The 26,444-nt window shown below is 35.4% G+C and overlaps 2 protein-coding genes across 6 annotated transcripts; both read right to left on the bottom strand.

The window, feature by feature from the left end:
• Positions 1-1,947: 1,947 nt before the first annotated feature.
• LOC101739236 (putative sodium-coupled neutral amino acid transporter 10) lies at positions 1,948-13,659 on the bottom strand. The gene is made up of 10 exons (XM_038013998.2): positions 13,415-13,659; positions 11,440-11,557; positions 10,743-10,899; positions 9,616-9,739; positions 8,541-8,662; positions 7,530-7,678; positions 6,464-6,600; positions 5,782-6,018; positions 4,930-5,089; positions 1,948-4,782 (listed from the first exon to the last, which is right to left on the bottom strand). The coding sequence occupies exons 1-10, from the start codon at positions 13,496-13,498 to the stop codon at positions 3,368-3,370; spliced, it is 2,703 nt and encodes a 900-aa protein (XP_037869926.1). The 5' UTR covers positions 13,499-13,659; the 3' UTR covers positions 1,948-3,367.
• Positions 13,660-14,678: 1,019 nt separating this feature from the next.
• Positions 14,679-24,477, bottom strand: LOC101739371 (zinc finger protein 883). 5 transcript variants are annotated; one of them, XM_038013999.2, is made up of 4 exons: positions 23,781-24,125; positions 21,866-23,557; positions 21,359-21,415; positions 14,679-21,128 (listed from the first exon to the last, which is right to left on the bottom strand). In XM_038013999.2, exons 2-4 carry the CDS (start codon positions 23,391-23,393, stop codon positions 20,899-20,901), a joined length of 1,815 nt encoding a protein of 604 aa, XP_037869927.1. In that variant the 5' UTR covers positions 23,394-23,557; positions 23,781-24,125; the 3' UTR covers positions 14,679-20,898. The 5 variants fall into 5 exon arrangements, with proteins under 5 accessions (XP_037869927.1, XP_062527230.1, XP_021208090.1 ...); XM_062671246.1 differs by lacking the exons at positions 21,359-21,415; positions 23,781-24,125 and adding an exon at positions 24,308-24,477; XM_021352415.3 differs by having other exon boundaries at positions 21,866-24,136.
• Positions 24,478-26,444: the final 1,967 nt, after the last annotated feature.

Genomic DNA, 26,444 nt, shown 5'->3' with positions numbered 1-26,444 from the left:
CGCGTGCCTACTGTAGTTAGTATGTAATGGAATCTTTGAACATGATTTTGACCCCCTTCAAAACTTCGGATTTACTCGAAATTTGATATACTAATTAAAGACCGATGACAATTCAATATTTAAAAAATATTGAAAAAATTGAAATCCAACTAAAAAATAGAAAATAAATTTTAATAATTTTGAATTAAAAATAGTGTAATAAAAAACGATTTTATTGTAAAAAAAGCGTGGGGTGCACGGTATCAGTAGTTATAAATATTTTATACACAGATATGAGTAGAAGGGTTATTTTGATAATATCCTGAATAGCACCCCACGCTTTTTTTGCAATAAAATTTTTTTTTTCTTACACTACACTTTTTAATTCAAATTTATTAAAATTTATTTAATTTTGATGTTACAGTTGTAATTTGTGTACCAATACCATTTGTTTTTTCATGTCCTGTCCTAATGAAGTTTTAAACGGACGTTGTTTATTGACTGATATTGACCTACCTATGTTCTACGCGCATTAGGTCTTAGAAAAATACTCGATACCTTAAAGCAGCGGTCGGGGAACTTTTTTAATTATTACCCCAAAATATTTTTGTGTAAGTTGATATTACCCCATGGCGAAGAACAAAAAAAACGAAATCACTGTTTTTTAGCATCTTTCATATGATAATTTTGAAAAGAAAACAATAACTAAAAATTTAACGATTCTTAAGAAGTTTCACTTCAATATATACTTTTTACTCACAAAAGTTTCATTTTTAACCTACAAAATTTCATTTTACCCCATTTGGGGTAATTTACTCCGGTTCCCCGACCGCTGCCTTAAATCGATACTTTTATGAGTACGATATTATTTTTTCGATATTACTCATGAGTACAGTCTCGATACTTTCTTTCCGATACCGTGTCCCTAGGTATGGAAGAATGTATTTCTTTGGAAGAACAGGTCTGGAACACCAAAGTTTAAAAAAAAATCGCCTTCAGCTCGGCTTGCTACTATTGAAGCGAGTTTTCTTTAATTTTAAAACTATAGTTATTTTTATTATGGACTAATTTAATTTTTATTTCCAAGTGAATCGATCTTTAAACGTTATTGCAGACTATAAAACTAATTACTGTCTCTTTCCTTTTCAGATCAAAAAGACAACAAAATTAGATTAAAATAAGAATTAAACGCGATAATCTAATAAGTATTTTTTTATTATTTAGTAAATACATCTAGGCTTTTCGGTTTTGTTTTTTTGCATTTACAATAAATAAATATGATAAGAATAAAACTTGTTTTTTTTGTCTTCAGTTTCAGTGAGGAAAATGCCATATTACTTAACCAGAGTAGCTGTAAAAGTAAACCTAGAGTTTAGTAGCTACAGGATATACACTTTCCAATGTGAATTCTTAATAGCTTTCAAAAACTTGCTTCGAAAAAACGAACGCAATTCTGATATTTACAAAAACCACTTTGAATTCTTAAGACATTAACAGAAACTGCATATAAAATATATGTGTTCCATATATATGTGCTCACTGGTGGTAGGACCTCTTGGGAGTCCGCACGGGTAGGTACCATCACCCCGCCTATTTCCGCCGTGAAGCAGTAATGCGTTTCGGTCCGAAGGATGGGGCAGCCGTTGTAACTATACTGAGACCTTAGAACTTATATCTCAAGATGGGTGGCGCATTTACGTTGTAGATCTCTATGGGCTCCAGTAACCACTTAACATCGGGTGGGCTGTGAGCTCGTCCATCCATCTAAGCAATAAAATATATTTTTTTTTTTCTAATACATGTATATAATAACAAAACTTATTATAGGTTTGTCGAAAGAAATGTCATTTCTGGTGTGTTTAAAGAGAAACACAATTGAGTCTTTGTTCACGATACCAAATCAGTCAAATCATTCATTATGCGCATGCATGAAAAATTATGTATAGTAATTTTAAAAAAACAATGAAGTTTTAAGTTAAAATATTTCTTTATTATCATTTATTTAATCAGTTCAGTCGTTAATCACGAGATTTTCGCTACACACTACCATATCTCTATCAATACTGCAACACCGTTCTTATTACATATTAAATAAAACATTTTTTTAATTAATTTTAAAAAGTATTAAACGCATGGAACATAATAGAGATCAGAGATTAATTTAGGAATATATAATATAAAATAATCCATCAAGATTATTATCATTTCAAGAATACAGAAAAAGAGTATTATTTGTATGTTTGATAAGATTTATATAATTAATTTTGACTTTTCGGATATAACAGATGTTTAGAAACCTAAAAATACTATCCAAATTTTCGAAAGGCTCATCGTCTAAATTATCAGTTAAACTGAAGTGAATATTTTGTTATTTTTCAATTTATAACGATTGACATAATTTCTATCTATAACATCATCTGATAAATAAAATTCTGACAGACAGAATTGGCTGGTTAGAAGACTTTGAACCAAACTTTATTATTAAAATACTAAAAACCAGCCTAAGCATTGTCTATTTTGACTTTCAATAAGAATCTTCAATAAAATTCAAATTCAAAGAAACTCATTTAAATTAATGTTAGTTTCAATAAATTTATTAAAAGGACCTTTTAGTGTATAGAAGTGGACTTTACTTTTAGTATTGTATATACATTACAATTTAATATACAGACAAAAGTAATAATGAAAATGTTGGTATCACACAGAATGCGGCTTAGCAAAATGGTATCTATCTAATGGTACAACAGGCTAGAACTAAAAACGAAACACAAATCGTAACATAATTTAGCAATAAATAAATGCATCGAAACGTTTGGATGAAGTTAATTAAAAATTAATTGTCATATTTCTGTTGGCAAGATTTTATAATTTACTAGCTGACCCGGCAAACATTGTTTTGCCATATATAAGATTTCTAGGGAATTTCTAGTGTAGAAAAAAAAACTAACTTATTGTAAGTGTGTAAGGATGTGGTAAATGAGTGAAAGAGGTATGTAGTGCTGTGAACGATGAGGGAATATATAATAAAAATAACAAAACCTCATTCAACCACATAATACCTCATTATAACAAAAAAAATGTCCAAATAAAAAAAAATATGTTAAGGGTGGACAACCCTAATGACTTAGGGTTATGAAAAATAGATAGTAGCCGATTCTCAGGCTTACTGAATATGCATAAAAAATTTCATGAGAATCGGTCAAGCGGTTTCGGAGAAGTATGGGAACGAACATTGTGACACGAGAATTTTATATATTAGATTTTAAATTAGTTGTATGTATCGCTATGCAACCAGTTTCCTGTATTGTCTTAAATCAGTTGACATTGACATTGAAATCAGAATAACTCCATCCAAAACTTAATCTCGAAATAACGAACACAACTTTAACTATCTCTCTTTCATCTCCTTCGTTCTCTCGTCGTATATTTTCAAGGACCTACCGACGCGTAAAACGTTTTCGTCGATAGGTATACGTTTAACGAAGGCGTCGTTCAAATCGACTTCGGGTAAAATTACGTCGTTGCTATTTGGATATCCAATTAAATTTTCACATATCCTTCTGTCCTCCACTCGCAAAGTGGCTTTATTCGAACAGTCTATAGTTTGCCTCTTCTGTCGCATCGGAACGAGATTCGGGTTTTGTTGGTCAACGATATCATTACTGAGTTTCTCTACATTTTTCTTTGGTACGCCATTGTTGATTTCATTCTTTAACTGTTTGTCGTTCATCGCTAGAGCCAATGGTACGTTTTGCATTACGTTTTTATTATCCATTCCTTGTTTGTACGACTGAGGCACATCTGGTGAATCCGAGTTTAGTGTTCGTATATTTTTTTGAACACTAGCTTCTTGGAGTTTTTTTATTTCGGTATCATCTAAGTTTTGTTTCTGTGTTTCTTTGTTGACGTCGCCTTGACCGACTTGCGGTGGTGATTCTTGTTTAACTGCGGATCGAACGTTAACGGGCAACGGTCTGTTGAAGTTGTTCAATTCATTGACAATCGGTTCCGGAATCCGGGAGATTTCTTTTAACTTTCCGATATCTGCGTTGGGATTGTTAGAAGGATTAGCGTTTTGTGCATTTTGTTGTATATGTTCAGAGTTAACATTGTCGGCTACATTTCGTATGTTCTTTGGTTGCTCTGGTTTAATAACTTCCTCGATAACTTTAATGGCTTCAGCTGCTCTTTGGTCTATTTGTTGTTTAGCTTCGTTTGGCGACTCCTCAGCGTTCTGTAGAGCGGCGTGCGTCTCGGGGATACCAGCCGGACGTCCTGGAGGTACATCCGCTATCCCTTTCACTTCCGACAACTTTATACCATCATTGCTGTTTTCTTTCTCTTCCTTCTTGTTCTTCAGTAACTCATCTATAATTTCCTTTTGCTCCTGAACTAGTTCTTTTTGTTCTTCGCCGTGCTTCTTGATTGTTTCGATAAGTTTCTGTTGTTTCAGTATGCGCAATCTATCTTCGTTTTCGTTCATCTGTTTAGGTTCTTCTATTTTCTTAACTATTTCTTCTTTCATAACATTACCGTCGATCACGGCTTTGACTTCGTTTAGTTTGGATTTTACGTCTTTGGGATGTAGTTCCGGTTCTTTATCGCCGTTCACTTTGATCACATCGGACACAGCTTCTTGGACTTTTTTGTTTTCAATTAAAGCTATATCTGGGATTTTTTCTTTGGATGAGTCTGGAGGTACAGGATTAGGGGGTTGAACCTCCGATTCCCTTATTATGTTACTTTCGATTATTTTTTGTGCGTCATCTGGAAGAATCTCACCCTCGGCGGCTGGGATTATTTCTGTAATATAAATTTATTTAATAACAAAAAACTAGTATCATAACCAGAATGAATTTCATACGTTTGAATCTTTATACTTGTAATAGACAAAATATTTTGTGGTTATTATTTAAATCCAAAATTATGCACTTGTTTTTGTCAACTCACTCTCCAATTTCTCTCTCTTCTGGAAGAAGTCCTCAACCATTTTATCAATCTTTTCTTGTGTGATGTATTTCTCGTCGTATCTCTCGTGTTTGCCTTCAGCGGCTTGCAAGTTAGCGTATGTCCCGAGTACCATTATAATTAATCCAAGGACGATAATGCCCTAAAAGATTTCAAAATTGTTTGAAATATATCATTCTTAAAACTTTTATATCTTTATTAGCAACAGTTGAAATCCAACATGCAAGTAATAATATATTGGGAAACTTTCGAAATTTTAGTGCAAAACTACATATTACTATGATTAACATTGTAGACAAAACTAGTCATCGTGGCCTAAAGGATAAGATGTCCGGTGCATTCGTACGCATGTTCGTTTTTCTAATGAAATACGTACTTGACAAATGTTCACGATTGACTTCCACGGCGAAGGAATAACATTGTGTAAAAAAAAACAAGTCCACAAAATCATAATTTGCGTAATTACTGGTGGTAGGTCCTCTTGTGAGCCCGCACGGGTAGGTATCACCACCCCGTTTAATTTTGCCGTGAAGCAGTATTGTGATTCGGTTTGAAGGGTGGGGCAGCCCTTTTAACTATACTCATATCTCAAGGGGGCGGCGGTATTTACGTTGTAGATTTCTATGGGCCCCGGTAACCACTTAACACCAAGTGGGCCGTGAGCTCGTCCATCCACCATATGTAAGTATTTTGCTAAAGTATTTTATCGATCTTATTAGTTTCTCATCGTTTAGTCGGTCGATTTAAAAAATTTGACGTGTTTTCACATGCAACAAATATTTAAACTGAGCATCAGTTTCTAGGAGATTCACAACAATGGATTCTAATATTCACCTTGGCCAGGATCCTCTCGTTCGTATTCTTGAAGGTGACGTTGACGAAGCAAGCGGCCGGGAATACCACGCAGACCAGCACGCCGATGGTGGAGCCCGCCAGCCCCAACACCAGCTCGATGTTGGGGACCAGCAGACCCACGACCAGAGCCACGCCTATAATGCCCACCGTTATGCATCGGAACGTGGTCTGCGGGATCGAATGGTTGATCATGTGGTCGTGGTGGGACGAGTGGACCTGGAAACAATATTTCTTCTTCGATGTGCGATTTGGATACGACTAAATCACCTTTTTGAAATTGCCGCGCAAATTTTACCAGACTGACGTAATTTGAGGTAAAAATAATGACAGATCACACATGGATCACACAAGATATAACTGAAAGGGAAAACTTCGAGTGAGTTAAAGTACGAATTATATTTTAAATGTAATTAAATAAAACCCCTTTACTAAATGGTTTTTGCAAACCAATAATTTATACTCCGCTTATTTCTGCCGTGAAGCAGTAAATGCGTTTTGGTTTGAAGGGCGGGACAGCCGTTGTAACTATACTGAGACCTTAGAACTTATATCTCAAGGTGGGTGGCGCATTTACGTTGTATACGTCTATGACCTACAGTAACCACTTAGCATCAGGTGGGCTGTGAGCTCGTCCACCCAAATAAGCAATAAAAAAACTTACCTTTTTGTACAGGAACGAATAGAGGCTCGCCCGACACGGGAATATGATCAGCGGGAAACTGAACGCGAGCGACATCACGAACCCGAGCTTGATGACGTCACTCGCCATCGTCGGACTTAGGCTCATCAAGATGTTACCTGCAACGAGAGCATCCGTGAGCCCCGCCAGCCTCCGGGACGCAGCGTTGTACTCCCACCCCCCAACCCCCCTCATTATAAAGGGGTGTACAATAAGACGTACTTTACTTTAAAGTACGTGACCTGTTCGAAGCGTCCGTTGTCTGTCCGGTAAGACGCCCGGTAATCTATATATTAATACGGGAAGCAAAAACTTTGCACCCCTTTTTACGTAAATTGCCCGAACGGAGGAGTATGAAATTTCTTACACTTATACAGAATATAGAGGAATGCAGATGGTAATATATTTTTTTTTAATTATGCTTATAAAATTCATTAAATGAATAAAAAAAAACATTACACACAGCCATGTATTTGACGCAGCACGCATGCATACTATTTGTTCATTTTCAAGCTTTTGTTATTGCTTATAGACTGTGGTCAAATTAAGAATAGATTAAATATTGTTTGTCTTTATTAACATATTTATAGTCGAATTTCGACTATGGGGGCCACTAGTTTGTCTAAATAGATCAACGATTTCCGTGACATTATTATAACTATTAAAACTGAAACCTTAGAACTCATATCTTAAAGTGGGTGGCGGCATTTACGTTGTAGATGTCTATGGGCTCCGGTAACCACTTAACATCAGATGTGCCGTGCCGTGAGCTCGTCCACCCACCTAAGCGAGAAAATAAAATAAAAAACGTGTAATGAAAATTACGAGGTCACATTTTTAAATTCACTTCATTACTAGTGGGTAGGACGTCTTATGAGTTCGCACGGGTAGGTACCACCACCCTGCCTATTTCTGCCGTGAAGCAGTAATGCGTTTCGGATTGAAGGGCGGGACCTCCGTTGAACTGTAGAAATGAGATCGTGACGTCATTCAAATTGTCAGATTGCCTACGACACGACATACATTGACGGTTCAGATGAAGACTTACCGGATATATCCTGTGAGCAGAACGCAATGTATCCGAACAGACCTAGAGTGAAATAGACTCCTGTACAAATGTTTATCGCATTCTTTGTAACCAAATTCATCTTCTCTAAGGACAGGGTCGGCAGCGACTCGAATATTTCGAATAGCTGGCTGGAAAAGCGAATATATCATTTATTTTGTACAACACGTCTGGTTTTTAAAAACACACATAATAGACGATTATAACTTCTTGTCCCTTGTTGATAAGGCTCATTTTGTCTTGACAATGATCGGAGACTGCTATTTGAAGGTTTACATTATAGTTGGTGGTTACAGAAGCTATTGACAGTGGCAATGTTAGGGGCACAGCTGAGCGCGTGTTCACCGCTGACTGTTTTACCTTGCCCGAAGAAGAACATGTCAAAACGTTTACTAACTCAAGGCAAATCAATAAATAACATCGTAATTTACGTAACTGAGGGTAGGTGAATCGATATTTTTTTAAGCCAATATCGAATTCGTTCATGATTTAGGATCGAAAAACATTAGTTATAAACTTAACTCAGTTTAAATACTTATTACTTTATTTCGTTCTTATTTTAATTCATATTCAGTGTACCTTCGGTAGCAGCTGGACAACTTCTGACATTGTATTACATTGCGTACAATGCAAGAGAGCTCGAACTATTATTTTTTTCGAGGTTATTGTATTAGTATTCACCAATATCGCTCTGTTTTCATAGAACTCTACGAATCCACGTTGTATTTTGTCATTAAGAAATAATCCGTTAGAAATAAACTTAGTTTAAACTAGCTCACAGATCTCTCGGGTAGCTTTTGCATTCTGGAACCTTCTAATAATAAATTGACTAACTTAGCAAACCTATAGCTGGACTAGCTTAAGGGTCTCAACTGCGCTTCGCTATAGCCTAGCTCTGGTTCTGCAAACGACTTTGAGGTTGGGAAAGCTTATACCAATGCAGTGAACACTCAGACCTCCTAAGGACCTGAGAAGATATCTTATATGACTCACGTTTGACAAAACAGCGCCATCGAGAATATCGGGACGCACTGAAGCACCCCGGACGGCTTCCACAGCTCCATACGATTCTGTAATTCCTCTTCGAACAACTGTGACGTCGCTTCCGTTATCACCTGCAAGAAACGTGTCCGAGAATGTGCGTCCATGCCAATTACCTTGGCGACATCAACCAACAAACTATGAAGTCGTCGCGGCCTATAAGATAGATAGAAGTAAGACTTTGGGTGTATTCTAGTCGATTGCACTGTACCGATTTTGAAATCCCGCGGGTCGATACCAGTTTTTTCAGTTGGTTTATATATAATTTACCCGCCATATTGCATATTTATCGTGAAGCAATTTAGATTTAGACCTTGTAATTCAAAGTGCAAGGTACGTATTAGCATTGTAATGACTACAGGGAATCGTGAGCTCCTTGCTCATCTATGGTAATAAAATAAAAAAATAAAAAATATGTTACGCCATCTGTCATCAAATAGCAGAAACGAATATCAAAAGAACTAGTAATACCGAGAACGCTCGAAAAGTGTAACGCCATCTATTATCACATGGCGGAAACACATATCGAAACGACTCTTCCTATCGGGAATGTTGGCATGATGTGGGGATGACATGAAGGCAGTTAGGAAACGGCGACGGAAACTGAGAAACGAAGCGAAATTGCGAACGGATCACCTGAAGCGAAGCAGAAGAATTAAATTGAAAATTGAAAATTGTAAAGTGTTCTCTAAGTGTTCTAAGTGTTAGAGTTTTAATTTGTACTTCGGTGAAATTATATTTATCCCGAGCCCCAGCGCGTAACAATAATCTATACCAATATATAAAACTACAGTGGTTTTTACGGATGTTCCATTATAACTACTGAACCATGCATCCGATTGACTTGAAACTTGGTATCCATATAGAAAATACATGTACAATTCTTAATGGATAGGCTAATATTTATATGAGTGTTGGACTCCCTAATAAAAATGACAATAAATAATAATGTTAATTTTAAATGCCTAGTGAAGCGGGCGAGTGCGGCTAGTATTTATATAAATATAAGAGATTAGGACAGTATTACCTTCACGACGAGACAGAGATAGAAGCATATGGTGGCTGCGCTCACGTTACTGAGACTGTCGACGTTACGGAGCAAGCCGAGTGGCAGCACGCACACTAGCGACACCACAACCATTATCGATGTCCTAAAACATTATTTAGGTAAAGCAAACTTTAAGAAAACGTAATTGACAGATACGACTCATTAATTTTCTCGCCGGATCTCCTGTGGATCGCGAATCGAGTTCCTGTGATAGAATCAACGAAGCACTGCTCTTGCTAGGGCAGATTTTTGCGAGTTATTTCAGGGTGAGCCACGAAAAACCATTAGTAATAGTAAGGCCATATAATTAGTCCGGGGCTACTGGCAAATAGGCAGGCAACAAAAAATATTAAGAAACGAAATCATCTCATAATAATGGAGAATTTGTGTACTTTTTTTTTAACACTATCCGTGTTATAATCCTTGAATATAATTTGAAATAACTTCTTTATCTTATTTTTGAGAATAAAACAATAGTTTTGAAGTCGTCGTGGCTTAAAGGATACGACGTCCGGTGCGTTCGTATCTAGCGATGCACTGGTGTTCGAATCCCGCAGGCGGGTATCAATTTTTCTAATGAAATACGTACTTATTAAATGTGGTGGCTGGCGCATTTACGTTGTAGAAGTCTATGGGCTCCGGTAACCACTTAACACTATGGGCTGTGAGCTCGTCTAAAAATCTAAGCAATAAAAAATATATATAAAAAAAATGTGCTTTAAACGCCCTTTTACTAGCTTTGTATGAATGCATTTATGTTTTTATATAACAGAATCTATAAACTTCAGTCGACTTCAAGACGTCCGATTAATAAGAAAATTTGCACACGCGTTGTAATTGTGTGGGGATTGATGACGACAATACGTTAATTTTATAACTTCACTATAATTACCTGAACATGATAAAAAAAGATGAAAAATTTATTCAACATGTTTTTCGGTTGTTTTTTAAGCTAAATACATATACATATTATTTTTATAATTATAATGACATAACTCATACAGTACATAAAGGCTGGTGGTTTTCCTGTGTACAAATGCTGATAAATAAGTTGGAATTTAACGTTATAGCGTTACAGAACCCTAATTATATACTATTTACTTTACCTCAATATATCGCTTTGGTTAACGTTCAACATTTTTGAAATTATCTGCGGCCCTAAATCTCCGACTACCACGAAGTAAGCTATGCACGTTCCCATCAGAAATCCGATAATACCGATTTCAACGGCCATCTTCCCAGCCGGTCCGAATACGTGAAACGCTGTTAATTTAAAGAACAAAAAGCTCATAACCATATTTGTTATTATTAAAACATTTCAATTAATTTGTAAAAATCAGCTTGTTCAAAACTTTTTGTTACTGGCAATTTTATAAATTTCGAACGAATTCATTCAAACTCTACAGGAATGTTACAGTCATTAAAAATATCGACGCTTGAAAGGCAAACGTGACTAAGCGACAATGCGTGAACTTTACAGTTGACTAAAGTTGAAATACCTGAAAAAAATTATATTTTAACAAATCTAGCTGTAGGATTGAAATAATTTTAATAGACCTAGAATATTTTTTTTTTTGCGCATATTTGCGCAATATGGTTATTGCCTATCATTTATGTACAAAGCATTTATTGTCGCTTAGTCACGTTTGCCTTTCAAGCGTCGATATGTTTATTAGACGGTGCACTGATGAAGATGCGTTTGTATGTGCGGGAAACAAACCAAACTTGGTCAATATTGTTATTTTTAGGCATCAATATGTGAATCTTTTTGCTTTTAAATATCAATAAAGAATGTAAACTTACCTAAAAATTCAAAGTTTCTCCTTCGGGCCAACAAAGCAGATTTCAAAAGGAAATAGCAGCAAAGTCTCGAAACTAAGCCCATGGTTAGCAAGATTAATGTTGCCAGCAATATACCACACTGAAAAAAAATTATAGCACATGTTTTAATGAAATATAAATTGTTTTTGAGAATAATGAGAGTTCAGAATTCATCTATTTATATTTCTTGCGTGTGTCTTAAATACGAATATCCTGATAGAACAGTAAAATCTAACTGCAAGATTACTACAAGAATAGAGTATGCAATCAAAATATTTTTTTATGTATAATAATAAATATATTTTTACAATTACTAGGTATGTGTTGTTGATGTTTCAATGAGGTTAGTGATGTATTTCTAGAAATGTTAAACTTATTTATATTACAGTAATCCTTTTCTTTTTCTATTTCTTGACTAATGAAGATTTATGAGAAACTACCACAAAGTTGTTATTGATTTCAAATTTAGAAAATGCTAATTAAATATTCTTCTCGAAATCGCCCAACATCTGCCTACGCTTTAACAATGAGGCTGTGTATGTTAAGAGTTGATTCAAATAAAAAATATAAATCCTATGTTACTCAATACCCTGTGTCCGAGTCTCGGAAGAAACATCTCTAAACCTAGGCAGACTAGGCAAGGGGATACATTCCACATGGAGCCTATTTCTCCTACCTTTTGGAGATCTCTCCTTCACCCTGGGCCTGCCAGATACCATCAGGTAGTCCTAAGCATCACGAGAGCTGGGTTTTTCGGTACAATTAATATCCAAATATACTTTTAGCTACCTTAAATTCTTTAATTTATTATACGTTTCTGATTAATGTTTTTGTTAATATTATATTCTTTGGATTTAACAGAAACTAAGTATTATTTATTATACATGACTGCTAAGAGCTATTGAATTGAATCTTAAATTAGCATTTGAATGTGAAAGCTTCTTTGTGCCACTTTCACTTTTTAAACTCCAATCAAGTAAACAAGATTCCATGCATGTTCACATGTGTGAAGAAAAACGTAAAATTAGAAAAGAATTAATAGTTTTTTTTTTTTGTTACATGATAAATAGATTAATTATTATCTATAACATTTTAGTGTTAATTAAAAGAGTATATGAGATACTTTTGCTACAAGTTTCCAGAAGAGACTAACAAAATTACATACAAGCAAAATGATCAGGTTTCTCACCGATCTCATGAGAGATACAAAGAGTGAGACACTCTACCTATGCCAATATGATATATGACAGCAGAGAAGAAAAGAAACTTCTATATAACTAGCCTTAACAGAAAACCAGAAGTTTTTCACCCAAATACTGTATGATAATAAATTTTTATCTTGTGTCATTAGAGTGAAGGTTAATTTTATTGAGTATTGAGTGAAGGTTAATTTTCTTTTCCAAGCTTTAAATTCAGCTTGTTCATTACATTTTATTTTACTTCAGTACTTATATATTTTTTCAGAAGATAAGAAGGATAAGCATATTGCTATATTAATAACATTTAATCTTCTTGATAATAATCATCATTTATTGCAATATTTTTAAACGTCGTAGTTTTTATTTAATTTATTCAAACGTTGTTGCATGAATTTTATAACAATCAGTGTGGCACCTCACAGCACCTGTGTAAATATGTTTGGTTCGACCATAAAATCCTATTGATCGCAATTGTGGATTCTGATACGAAGTAAAAAAGTGTGAGAAGTAAAGTGGGCGAAGTAATCGACATTCGCTCTGTTAATCTTTAGATAACACAAGCAAGGTAAATCAAAATTATATTTTTACAATGAACGAAAATTTTATTCAAGTTACATTATTTAAGTACGGACTTACCATTGGTTTAACATAATTATTCTATTTATGAATATTATATTATGGTTATAATTTATTTGAGACTTAAATTATTTTATTATCAACAAAAAAACGATTTTATCATACACTATTTTGATACTTACTTGTTGAAAGCAATACGGCATGGCTAATATGCCAACGCCTATAATGCTATTTGCCAGCGTTATAGATTGTCCAGCGACTCCCATGTTTCATATAATATTATTGTTTGTTTCTAATATTTTAAATTAATAATGTTATTTAAAAACAAAAACCTAAGCGCACCTCTCTCTCACATCTCATTGAGATTTGTTTTGTTTGTTATGACAAATGACAAGACAAACGTCAATGACAACGAACGACACGTCAAAGAGTAGTGGAAGTTTTGCTTTTCTAAACCAGGAAAGACAAAAGTATCACATCCTACATACTTAATGAAACCATTTCAATCACATTTAAATATACATTGAATCGAATAAAATAAAATGTTAGCGTCTTAGTCAAATGGTGAAAATTTACTGCGACCTCAAAGGACTTTTCATAAAAACCCGAGAGATATATGATATAAGCCGATTTTTGTTCACATCTCCACACCCTGTAACTTCTCTACGACTTTGTTTCGTTCCTGTTTCATTTCTCCACACTTGCTCATTTAAACGTTAAATAATAAGTTACGGGTAATATTGAAAGGTGAAGGCTAAATAAAAAAATGCATCACTACACTGCTGCATTCCCGCCAAAATTTGCGCAAGCATGTGACGTATTTTGGAAGAGCTGAGGAAGCCAGATCATGTTTTTTTTTTATTGCCTAGATGTGTGGACGAGCTCACAGCCCATCTGGTGTTAAGTGGTTACTGGAACCCATAGACATCTACAATGTAAACGCGCCACACACCTTGAGATGTAAGTTCTAAGGTCTCAGTATAGTTACAACGGCTGCCCCACCCTTCAAACCGAAACGCATTACTGCTTCACGGCAGAAATAGATGTGATTTTGAACAAACGCCTAAGAAAGCAGAAATATGTACTAAATTGACAAAATAAACCAAATGCACTTTTTTGCCTACCTATCATTAGCTTCGATGGCTTCTTCTGACCTTACTAAACTGGTCGGCAAGCTGACGAGGCTCAGCATGAAAATTTTCTGACATCTGCTCTTACAAAAGCAGTGCTTCGCTTAATCTACACCACTGAATCGGGATCGCGACTCTCCAAGATCTAACGAAAAATTTAATGGGTCGTGTCTGTTTTATTTGTGCGAGTTTATATGGGTTCCGGTAAGCATTAACATCAAATAGGCTGTGAGCTTGTTGACCCAATGCAATAATTAGATCAATAAAAAACATGATATCTCCACGTATACCTTATCTAAAAATAAAACCACTTAGCTATTTGTTAAAACTATGCATTTATTTTATTTTTTACTCTTTGGTACTTCGGATCAGTGTTCAACAAAATGTATTTCACAAGCATTTAATAATCATTTGTTAAATGTGATAAATGTGTAATTTTTTTTTTATTGTTATTGAACACTGGTCGTAAGTTGCACAAATGTTTGGAATAATATATGTAATAATACGCGCCCTAAAATATCTTCTCTCTTTGGTTTAATTTATTTCGAATTTTGCGGACACAGAAGCATTCGATATTTTTGCAAACATGAATTAACAAGTTAATATTGTGAACAATTTTCGTCCATCAAATAAAAAATAAAAAGATAATGGCACTGGTATTTTTTGTCACCCAAAGAATAAATAAAAGTATCTAATTTTTTTCTATTACATACAAGATTCATTATTTTACGTTTTTTTTTTAAGCCTTACCCATCGAACTGTTGTTTCAAATTAATTGCCTACTAACTAGATCAGTGGTGGTCGGCAAACTTGTAGACCAAAAAAGCCATATATAGTTAAAACACAATTTAAATTGATTCATAGCCATTTTTTTAGTTTTGTTTCAAAAATTTTTACTCGTCTCAAGGCAAGACAATAAATAATATCCGTGCCTGAACTAAACATTTCGCGGAGGAGCTGTCTGCTGTAGGCGAGAAGCCAGAGCCGCGGGTCACCGACCACTTAACTAAATAACAGTGTCGTGTTTCAGGAAAATCACGATGGTAGGTTGATTCGGAAAACGTATAAATATTTTTAACGGTACTACAATATTATAAATGTAACAGTTTGTATGTTTTTTTGCTCTATCAAGCAAAAATGGTAGCACAGATTATTGAAATTACACTCTGACTACGCCCGGTTTAACTGTTACATTAAGACGACGCTGTATACACCGGCTCATGATTTTACGTACAAACGTTACCTACAAATCAACTGAGAAATTATGAGGCAGAGTGTGATAAAAGCAATAAAAAAATTTATTTATTGCTTAGACGAGCTCACAGCCCACCTGGTATTAAGTGGTTACTGGAGCCCATAGACATCTACAACGTTAATGCGCCACCCACCTTGAGACATAAGCTCTAAGGTCTCAAGTATAGTTACAACGGCTGCCCCACCCTTCAAACCGAAACGCATTACTGCTTCACGGCAGAAATAGGCAGGGTGGTGGTACCTACCCGCGCGGACTCACAAGAGGTCCTACCACCAGTAACCAGTAACCAGAAACCGGGAAAGTGCCACATATTTTATTCCTTCTGAATTGTTGGAGTGTGTGCTACCATCTCTCTTTACACTATTTTTTTAATAGTCACCCAATACTCTCCCAAGTAATTCAATGTCTAATTCAACAGTCCAATGGGATCGGTAATAATAAACTCACAACATAACTACAATATGTTGTGCTTCACAGACTAACATAGTAGCAAGGAAATAAAGAACACTAGTTAGAATTATTCTAGAGTCAAATCGAGCAAAGATATTTTGATATTTGAAGACAACAGCATCTTATTCATACAGAGCACTACCTTAAAATTTCCCTGAGAAAATACATAACAGTTTCTTTCTAAAAGGTAATCTTACGTACGTACGTACGTTTTCTTCAGTATCTATTATACATAATTAATAAGAAATTTCTTCATGTACCAACATTTTTTTGAGCTTAGTTAAGGACACCATAGTACCAACATACAAACATCAGACGATGCGTCTATGTACTAATACTTCTGAGAAATCAACATAATAATATTGTGATTTTAACATTAGTAGATAGATCTATAATTCAAAAACATGTTAATCAATGCCAAAAAGAAAACTTTGTGCATCATACACTGTAGTGACATCATTAGTACTTACAGAGTATATACCAAACATCTAAATATTACTCATGAATTTATGGATAACATTTTAAACACCTTTTACCCATGAGCAATGTGAGAACGTACTATTAAAAATATTAGATTAATTAGATTAATACAGGAATATTGTGTTTATTATTTAATAAAAAAAATGTATCAGAAAGTAAAATAATTATTTTAGAAACAAACACACTTAATTTAATTTAAAATTAATTATAATTAATCAACCATCAAACAATGAAATGGCACATACAACTAACCACCGGAATGATTTATATAAAATAAATTAAAACAATAATTATTTTAATAACAAAACATAAAATGCAATTAAAACTATTCAATATTATCTTTGGGAAGATCACTTCAAGATTTAATAATGGCAAGCAAATATAATTTTATTTGGAGGAAGCTTTAACCAAAGTGGGTTAAACACTTAAAGAATCACGTAGTATGAAAATTTACACCACAAAACACTTTTCTTACATTTTAAGAAATCGAAAATTATATCCTAAATTAATAAAAATATTATTTAATTTCTAAATGAATGAATACATTCCCCGTAGATGATTATTAGACGTATTTCAATCTAGTTCTTAATATTTCTATAAAGGGAAAATTCAAATCGTACAATACAATATATTGCAAATATGTAATTAAATTTTTATACATAATTATACATTTTCTATTCCGTTTAAAGTTTCTGAACGAAACAAGTCAACAGGGTGCTTAGTGCGAGGTTTTTAACGTTCTCGATAGCGTAAAAGTTAACTCAAATTTGTATGGCGTTTGACCAGCTTCCCTAGCAGCAAACGAAGGGAGGCTGTCCAACTCCATATAATTTTGAGTTAATTTTTACGCGATTGAGAAGTTAAAAAACTCTAAACCGACTAAGCACACTGAGGGCGAACTTTTTGAAACTGTATACTCGACGCTGGCAACAATGACGTTTGAAAAAAATCGATTGCCATATTTAAATTATAGCAGAAAACATATTACGAGTATTATTATGTTGTTATCTTGTTATGTTCTTCTTGTTTTAATATATTTATTTGTTGATTCGTAATATGTCGCTCGTCGCCTAATCCAGTTAACTTCTCAAAACATTGTACTGTCGTTAGCGTATCAAATGAAATTTTCTTTGGTCAAAAAGTCTTTAAACCGACTGGTGACCACCATACCATCATAATTATGCATACTTATAAGTAAGGAATACCCAAAGACTTCGGATTCCTGTGAATCAACTTGAGCTGGTCGGAGTTAGAAACGAAAGCTTCTTACACGACTTTTTATGATTAAAAATAGTTTAAAGTATTTTGAATGAAAATCTCGTGAATGTCTTAAAGGAAATATAAAATCCGTAAAGCTCTTTGTGCATTTGTACAATCATTAGCCTAGATTATCATTCTTTTTTTTTTGTTTTGTTTTAAGAAAACGTCTTCATTGTTTAATTTTGTTTTGCTCAAAATTACCTTTACTAGCTCCCGGCCTATAATCTATTTCACAAATTACTAAAGGCGTATTCATATTATGCTCGATTTGTAAACGTTAAGGACAGCGCATGTGATTCCTGTGTATTTTAATCTCTGAATAACGCAATGCCTTGAAAATTAAGAGATCATTCATTTTAGCATTGCATCAGATGTTCAGTATAATGTGAATGTCGTCGGCCCACTTGAGACAGAAGTGTGTAGCTTCAAATCACAACGCTTGACTACCCCGGCGACACGAAATAAGCCGGATGACGGTAGCTGCCTGTGGGGACTTACAATCTTACATAAACTATTGCGATATCGTTTAACGTGGTTTTTAATCACTGTATTCACGTGTCAAAGAAGAGCTCATGGATCGTTTGGTATTGAATGGTTACCAGTGTGCTTAACCCGAGTTTTTTAACGTTCTCGATAGCGTCAAAGTTAACGCAAATTTGTTTGCAGTTGGAACAGCGCCCCTAGCGGCAAACGCAGGCAAACGTTACAACTCGATACAAACTTGAGTTAACTTTTACGTTATCGAGAACGCTAAAAACTTGCACTAAGCACACAAAGCCGTATTGATACGACTGTAGTGTAAATGCCACTTTTGAACTACAGATCCAAAATATTACATTGCGGTACGTTCTAAATAATGACAAAATTTAATGCAACGCCGCATTTCAAGCTTAAATCTAAGCATTCTTACTGGTACTCTAAACGTGCCTTTACAACTTAAATGATTACATATTCACTTGAGCAATAGGCTATGTCCTTTGATACCAAGAAATAAGCTTTGAAATTACCAAAAGTCAGTATACCTTAGCACACAAATGTGTCTATAAGATTATCTAATATTATCCGTTGTTAAAGAGTTGAAAGCCGTAATTTTAACTTTGCCTAGGCATTTCCTATTTTAAATCACATTGTTTTGCTGAAAATTACCGTAAAATATTGTAATACTGTATTTGTATGTACTGTAAATATTCGTAAAATTTCCAAAAGAATCGTGCACTAATACCTTTATTATTGCAGGTATGAGTTTTATCTACACGATTTGCAATGTGAGTATTAATGTTTATTTCGATAATCATGTACGCCAGTAGTTCTGATTTGGTTTTAATGCAGAAATAATATTTTAACGGAAGATGGAAGAATGAAAGTATCTAGGTTTTTTTATTGCTTAGGATGGTTGGCGCGCTCACGGCCCACCTGATTTTCAGTTGTCATCGGAGCCCATATACATCTACAACGTAAAGGCCGCCACCTACCTTGAGATATGAGTTCTAAGGTCTCAGTTTACTTACAGTACAACGGCCCCATCTTTCAAACCGAAACGCATTACTGCTTCGCGACAGAAATACGTAGGCTCGTGGTACCTACCCGTGCGGAATCACAAGATGTCTTACCACCAGTAATAGATATAGATGGGTGAGCAAGCTGACGGCTCGCCTAGTTTTAAATGGTTATCGAATTATTACAATGTGAATTCCTCTTCCCACCTTGAGACCTGAGGTAGTTCAAGGTCATTATTATATAACGCTAGGTCCATTCTTCAACCCGGAACGCACAATTGCTTTAGCACATGACGAAGGACACGTTTTCATGGGCTCAGAAAACCACTTAACATCTTCACATATAAAAAGAATATAGTCAATAATATGTTGAAATGAATGAGAGCTCTCACGTATTTTAGATTTACTGTCAGCCACTGCTAGCTTATACCTAAATAAATGGCCGCTTCACATTGAAGTTCAAAGATATAATTTTATATTAATGCTATATTATATAGGCGCCAGAAGCACATTAGTGATAAAAACTAGTACACCCAGATATTAAATCACAAATGTCTGGGTGCTGTTGTAACAAAGATACTCACTCTAACAAGGAATCAAACTAAAGATCTGTGATTAATCAGGGTCACAAACAGACCAATTAAAACATTTATGGTCATAAGATCATCAAGTATGTTTTTAAATGTACTTAGTTAACGAGATTTTCATTCGAACACCATATTAGACTTACATATTCTAAATTATTACCATAGGTACTAAGCCACACTGATAAATATTATCTATTCTTTAAACATGCTATTGAATACAAAATATGTATTTATCGGTTCTCACTACCACTTGAACAGTATTGTATTGTAGTCTATAAATATGATAGATTTTTCACTAAATACTAAGTTATAAGTTTAATAGAATTATGAAAATATTAGAATTTTTTTTTCTACTGTCTTTGTACGTTTTCCAGTTGCTATTTAAATATTTTATTTTACCATTACGAATTTCTCTACTACAAGAAATATACAGATTTAAAATTGAAATGTTACGGATAACATTTATAGATATATTTATTATGTAGTTATAATCAATTTAGAGGTATTGGAATATAGTATTCACAAAGCATTTCATTCGCAGTACAATAATGATAATTGGGAATGTATTCGCTTTGCACTTAATCCATTATTTTCTTTACGTACATCTTTTCTATTCATAAATTTTGAACTACTATTTTCTACTCTTAAATGCCTAAATTCGTTTTTGTGCTTGTATAGATATTTTTATATTATTAAAAATCAACAACCAATAAAATAGCTTTGGCATCAAAACTAGGAACGAAATGTAATTTTTCACGGTTAATCCTATGCTTTGGTTTGTTCTAAGTTTTTATTTTTATTTTAAACAAGCACAAAAACGAATATCAAAACTACAACACTACAATTTTTTCATTATTCTCAACTTTACTTTGGATTATTGCACTGTATTATTTTTATAACAATAAAATTAATATGTTGGTAATATTACGACTTATGCATTTGTATTCGTGTCATAATTAAGGAATAAGTTGTGATAACATTACCTGTTTGATTTCATCAATAAATAAATTAATCTTTCTTCTTTTTATCATCAGTAAGAATTTCTAAGAGCTCTTCCAGGGTTTTATTTTCCCTCTGGAATTTTTCTATCTGTTCTTTTGGTACAGTGTGTTTTAAGAGCAGCTCAATATTAGTTTTTAGACGACTTAATGGAGATTGATTTTCATCAACACATGAAGCGTGCCCCATTGCTTCAAGGGAATCCACTAGAAGATCGTCAATCAGACGCTTGTTGAAACCTGTACCGATAAAAATATATTAATACTATAAGCGGCGTCGTCATTCTATAAGTCGAAATCTATATTTACAAAGTTAAAGAATAATCAAGCTATTGGAACTTTTAAGAAAGGACACCGTCACCCAAAAGTAAGGCAAAAGGACTCGTAAACAACTTAGAATAACCACATTTCCCACATAAACATTCCCTGTTCACCGTTCCACCACCGTTAACAACGACAAATGAACTCACTCAATATTACCCATTCACGGCCGACGTTTCGCCTCTCGATACAATGACATATATTCTCTAGAATAAAACCAATGATGATGTAAGCCATGGACGTGCCCGTAACTGACACAAGCACTCGGCACACGTTTCACAACCCAGTAACAAAAACAACACCCTGTAATAGCCGGAACGGTCGCACTTGCATTTTCAATGACGCAGCGCATTCTATGTTATTTGTTGACCTTGTAACACCGATTAAATCAATGACCTCACATTATGTAGGCAGTGAACACCCGTTGATGTCTAATGTAGGGGAAATACTATTAGAACAGTCATCGATGATTCGAACAATACATTTTATTATTATCCTGAATAATTAAATATGGAATAGTGACAATGATGTGGACGTGTCTCAGAAATTAACACCCCATTACTGGCAAACACACACACTAAGCATTTATTTCAAAATAAAAACAGTGCCATTTTATATGAAAGTGTTACAACATTATGAAATCAAATGTTACGCACCTAAAAACTTGAGTCTTTCTTTGGATAAGATCATAGAGAAGAGCAGAGCGAGCAGGAACCTCATTCGGGACAGGCTCATTACAGACTCAACTTCAATCTCCTCTGTACGAGATGAAGCTGGGATTCTTTCTTCTTGTGACAAATTTTTAGCCTTACATAGCTTTGCATGATTCTCAAGCTGTACCTTCAACTTGAAAAACTGATCACATTTGGGACACTTGTAAGGATTTTCTTTACCATGAATTTTGCGCATGTGTGCCTTCATGTGAGGCAGTTGAGAGAAAGATAATGGACACACAGCACAAGGAAATGGTTTTTCTCCAGTATGTCTACGAATATGAAGCATAAGGGCATTTGAATGTGAAAACTTTCTGTCACAGATTCTACACTCATAAGGCCGTGCTCCTGAATGAGATCTGCGATGAACATTTAGTTGAGTGGATTGTGTGAAACATTGACCACACTCAGGACACTCATGTGGTCGCCGTTTCTCATGGGTCCTCATATGCTCTGTCAAATGTCCCTTTAAGTTCTTTTTGCAAATAGGACACTGGATTCTATGACCACTGTGACAAATCTGTACATGTCTCCTCATAGAATTCATCCTCAGAAAGTCTTTACCACAATATTGGCAGACATAATCTTTTATTTTCAAGTGGCTTTTGACATGCATTGCTAATCGGTTACGACACCCATAACTCAAGTTGCACACTGTGCACTGATATCGACCAGTTACCAAATGTTGCTTCTCATGTTGATTTAACTGTAATTGATATGAAAATTTTTTGTCACAATAAATGCATTTGTAAGAATTTTCATTACTAACGTGACTTGCCAAATGCAAGCTGAGGTTTTCTTTCAATGTGAAAACCTTATCACAAATATGGCACACAAATTTATCAGGTTCTTTAGATAGGTTATTATGTTTTTTCTTTATGTGAATCCTCCTGTTTACATGATGACGAAACTGTTTTGAACAATGGGGACAAGAGTATGGGTGCCAATCTAGATGTATATAAATATGTCTCCGTATTGATGATTTACTGCTGAATGATTTCTTGCAGTAGTCACATTGAAACAGCTCCAATGTCAAAACTACACCACTGTCGGGTGTCATTTGTTTGGTTGTTGATGAATTGTCATCAGATTTGTTTTCAGAGGTTGATGTGGAATTTTGGTTACTGATTTTTTCATTGTTATTGTTAGAGGGTTTGGTGGGATTTTTTTCAGTTTGTGACCTCGTTTGTCTTTCTGCACTGTCATCAATTAATAACTCGCTCTTCAATATGTTGTCTAAGAGTTGCAAATCAGGTTTGTTTTTCTTTTTTATTCGGCCACTTCTAGATATCAATCTGTCCTTCTCAGGGGGTCTTATTTTAGCAGCCATAGCAGCCAATCTCTTTTTACTGGGGACATATTTTCCTGGCGGTCTCACAGGAAATTTTCCCTTAAACAGATGACCATGTTGAAGTAAGCACTGAACTCTTTCTTGTGTAGTAAGTAGCTTTACATCACTCGGTCTTCTCATGACAATATTGTCTTTCCCAGACTTTATTTTCTCCTCTATTCTCTTTATCTCTGTGTCAGTATAATCATCTGAAGATGGTTCTTTATCAGATATATCTTTGCCTAAGTTATTGTTATATTTTTCTTTGTTAATGTAGCGTCTCCTCACCGTTGTGTCATTTTTACCTGCCAATGACTCGTTTTTACTTTTTTTTCTAGTACTTGCACTTTTTTGTGCTTTTACTCTACCTTTTACGTTAGCCATGACTAGTCCATTAGTAAGCTTACTAATTTTACAGCAAGCGATAGGAACCCGCCACCAGTTGAAGAGTTAGTAGCGACACTGCTTAGACTGCAGCGACGCACGTACGTACATGCAGATAATATTATTATAGTTTACAATAATCACCTATAGCCGTTCGGTGTGCAGATAACAGGCCTGTTTGCACAACAATGCTCTACTAATGTGTGAAGGACGATCTTTTGTCTTATAATAATGAGAACATCTTCTATTACCTTGTTTTAACATTGAGCATTACAAAAACACAACCATTTTGCATTCACACGTACACATACACTCTGCAACATTTTTATCCCACAATAACTGGTGTTAAGTAATTTATGTTTACGATTATCAGCACAATAATAACCGTTGGATTAAAATGAACTGAGAATAAAATTTATTTTGTTGAATGACTTCGCAGTGAACTGCGCGAAAGAGAGCGAGAGAGACAAGTAGCGCAGTAAAATACAGCTGTCAACAATTCTACATGCATCATTACTTGCGCCATCTGTTGATAACATAGTGAAGTAGTTTTTCAAAAACTGATTTAAACGCTTAAACCCATTATCTACACTTTTTTCTTTTAAAATTTAGTCTTATAAGCAATTAAATAAAGTAAACTTATTAATATACTTAAAAAATCATGCATTTACCTTTGATTTTCCATTTTAAAAGCAGAAAGCAGCGCCATCTTGTGATAGTTTAGAAAAACCAAAGAGTGCAATTTTTTATTGAACATTGACTGTAAATAATTACTGAGCGCGAAGCATGAAAACGGGAGAGGGACCCACCCGGGAGGTATTGACCAGAAATATATTTCTTTGAATTGAACGGCCAATGGCACGTCAGTTTATTTATAAACGCGTACGCTGAGATTGCGCAGTACGCGTCATACCTACTTCGTGCTCGATCGAATAAGGCACAAAGGATGAACTCAGACCTTCAGATAATGCTTCAGATAATGCATGCATTCAGATATCAATAAATGAGTATTCTGTGTTCTGTAGTTATTTGAATTGAATTATGAGTTTAAAACATGCAGAAAAATATTGCACCGACGATTTTATCCGACTTCTGCAGCTACTAAAGTCTTTACTTTAATACATTAAACCTTACCATCAGGCATGTCGTGAGCTCGTTGATTGAACTAGAACAAAAAATAATTGTCTCGGGTGAAATTTGAAAAGTAATTTAGGTATCTGCAATCGACTGTAAGATGTAAGCCGGCAAACTTAAGCAAAGCACCATCTCTTCTGAGACAGTGCGATCCATCTGATTTTTTAATTGAGAAGCGTTGAAACGTAACGTTGCGTTGAAATCTTTCTCACCTAACTTGCGACTATTACACTAAAGAGTTCAACGGAGCTACGCCGATTTCTGTTTGAGTCCAATTTTTTTAATTGGCCTCCAAATACATTGGTTTTCTTTGAAAGCAAACTCATCGCTCATTTACTCCTTTTCTGACAATACCTACCAATTACGCCAATTTTTCATATACTTACCTATAAGTAGGTACTCATTGGTATAGCTAGGGAATACTATTGGAAGGCAAATGATCAGTCAAATAACGTATTTGATTTCGATAATGCAATCAAAGTTCGTGAAAAGTTGGAAATAATTCAACAAAATATGTAATTACCTAATCCCCTTAAAAATAAGTTTAATTGCACTGTCCATTTTTTTGCACGGGCAAGTAGTTTTATCGGGTGTTCAACACTCCTCTCCTCACTACGCACATGATTACCCACTGGGTTTCCCACCGGATCTTCTCACTGGGTCGCGTTTCCAATCCGATGGTAGATTCAACGAAGCACTGTCCTTGCTAACCATAGTGTTAGCAAAATTTCCCAGGTTGAGCCAATAGGTAAGGGAAAAAAACGCACAGGCATATTCCTACTGTCAAATATACCTAAATGTGCTAGTTATTTTGTTTCTTCGAATTGTTTCTCCAGTAAAAACAACATTAGCTACTGGATTCTGCCAACTTGAAACATAATGTAAAATTAGATTTCGTTTAATCACTGTCCTGCATACCTACTAACAATACCTATGTCCTAACAACAGTAGAATAAAAGTAGCTGGGTTCGCAATTTTACTAATTTTGTAAGCTGCGGAAATGTCACCGACTAATTGAGTTCGAAGTAACATTTCCCATTTTATTTTAGTAGATCGACTGTACTGTATTTCGGTTGTTGCTAACGAACCAAACGTTTCAGTAGCCTAGACACGTCCTTACGGATCCATCAGATCCATTAACCTTTGCATTAGACGCCTTCAGCTCTAACACCTCCTGTCGCTCAACAACCCGCGTCCGAACCTCGCATGAGACAGAACCCATGAAAAGGCAAAGGGGGGAAAGTGAAGCGTTTAGTGCGGAGCACATCTCTCCCATCGCCCTCCCCCTCGGGACGCCGGACCGGCGGTCGTCGGCGCCACGACCACCAGCCCTCTCGGTCGGCAGGCTATCCGGAGCCCGCCTAGATGGCGCCGGTTAGAATGGTCTATCCTACGGAATACCCCGCTGGGTCAGAACCAGCGTGGGTCGAGGATAGCCGGCCTTCCATCACCCGGATGCTCTGCGTAAAACGCGTGCAGAGCAGCTTGCACGTCGTCTTCTTAGGCCCCCTTCGCCTGTCCCCAGACCGACATATGAAGGGGACCCGAAACACTTAGAGGGCCAGGGCTTGGGCGAGATCCGCCTCCCTGGCCCCCGCTCGACGGCGGCGGGCTTGCGTGTCTCTCACGCGCCCCGCCGCCTCCTTCTGCGAGATGGTGCACTCGCAGAAGTCG

The sequence above is a fragment of the Bombyx mori genome, chromosome 11 (genome assembly GCF_030269925.1).
Source record: "Bombyx mori chromosome 11, ASM3026992v2".
NCBI lineage: Eukaryota > Metazoa > Arthropoda > Insecta > Lepidoptera > Bombycidae > Bombyx > Bombyx mori.
This window is presented reverse-complemented; position numbering and strand designations above follow the sequence as displayed.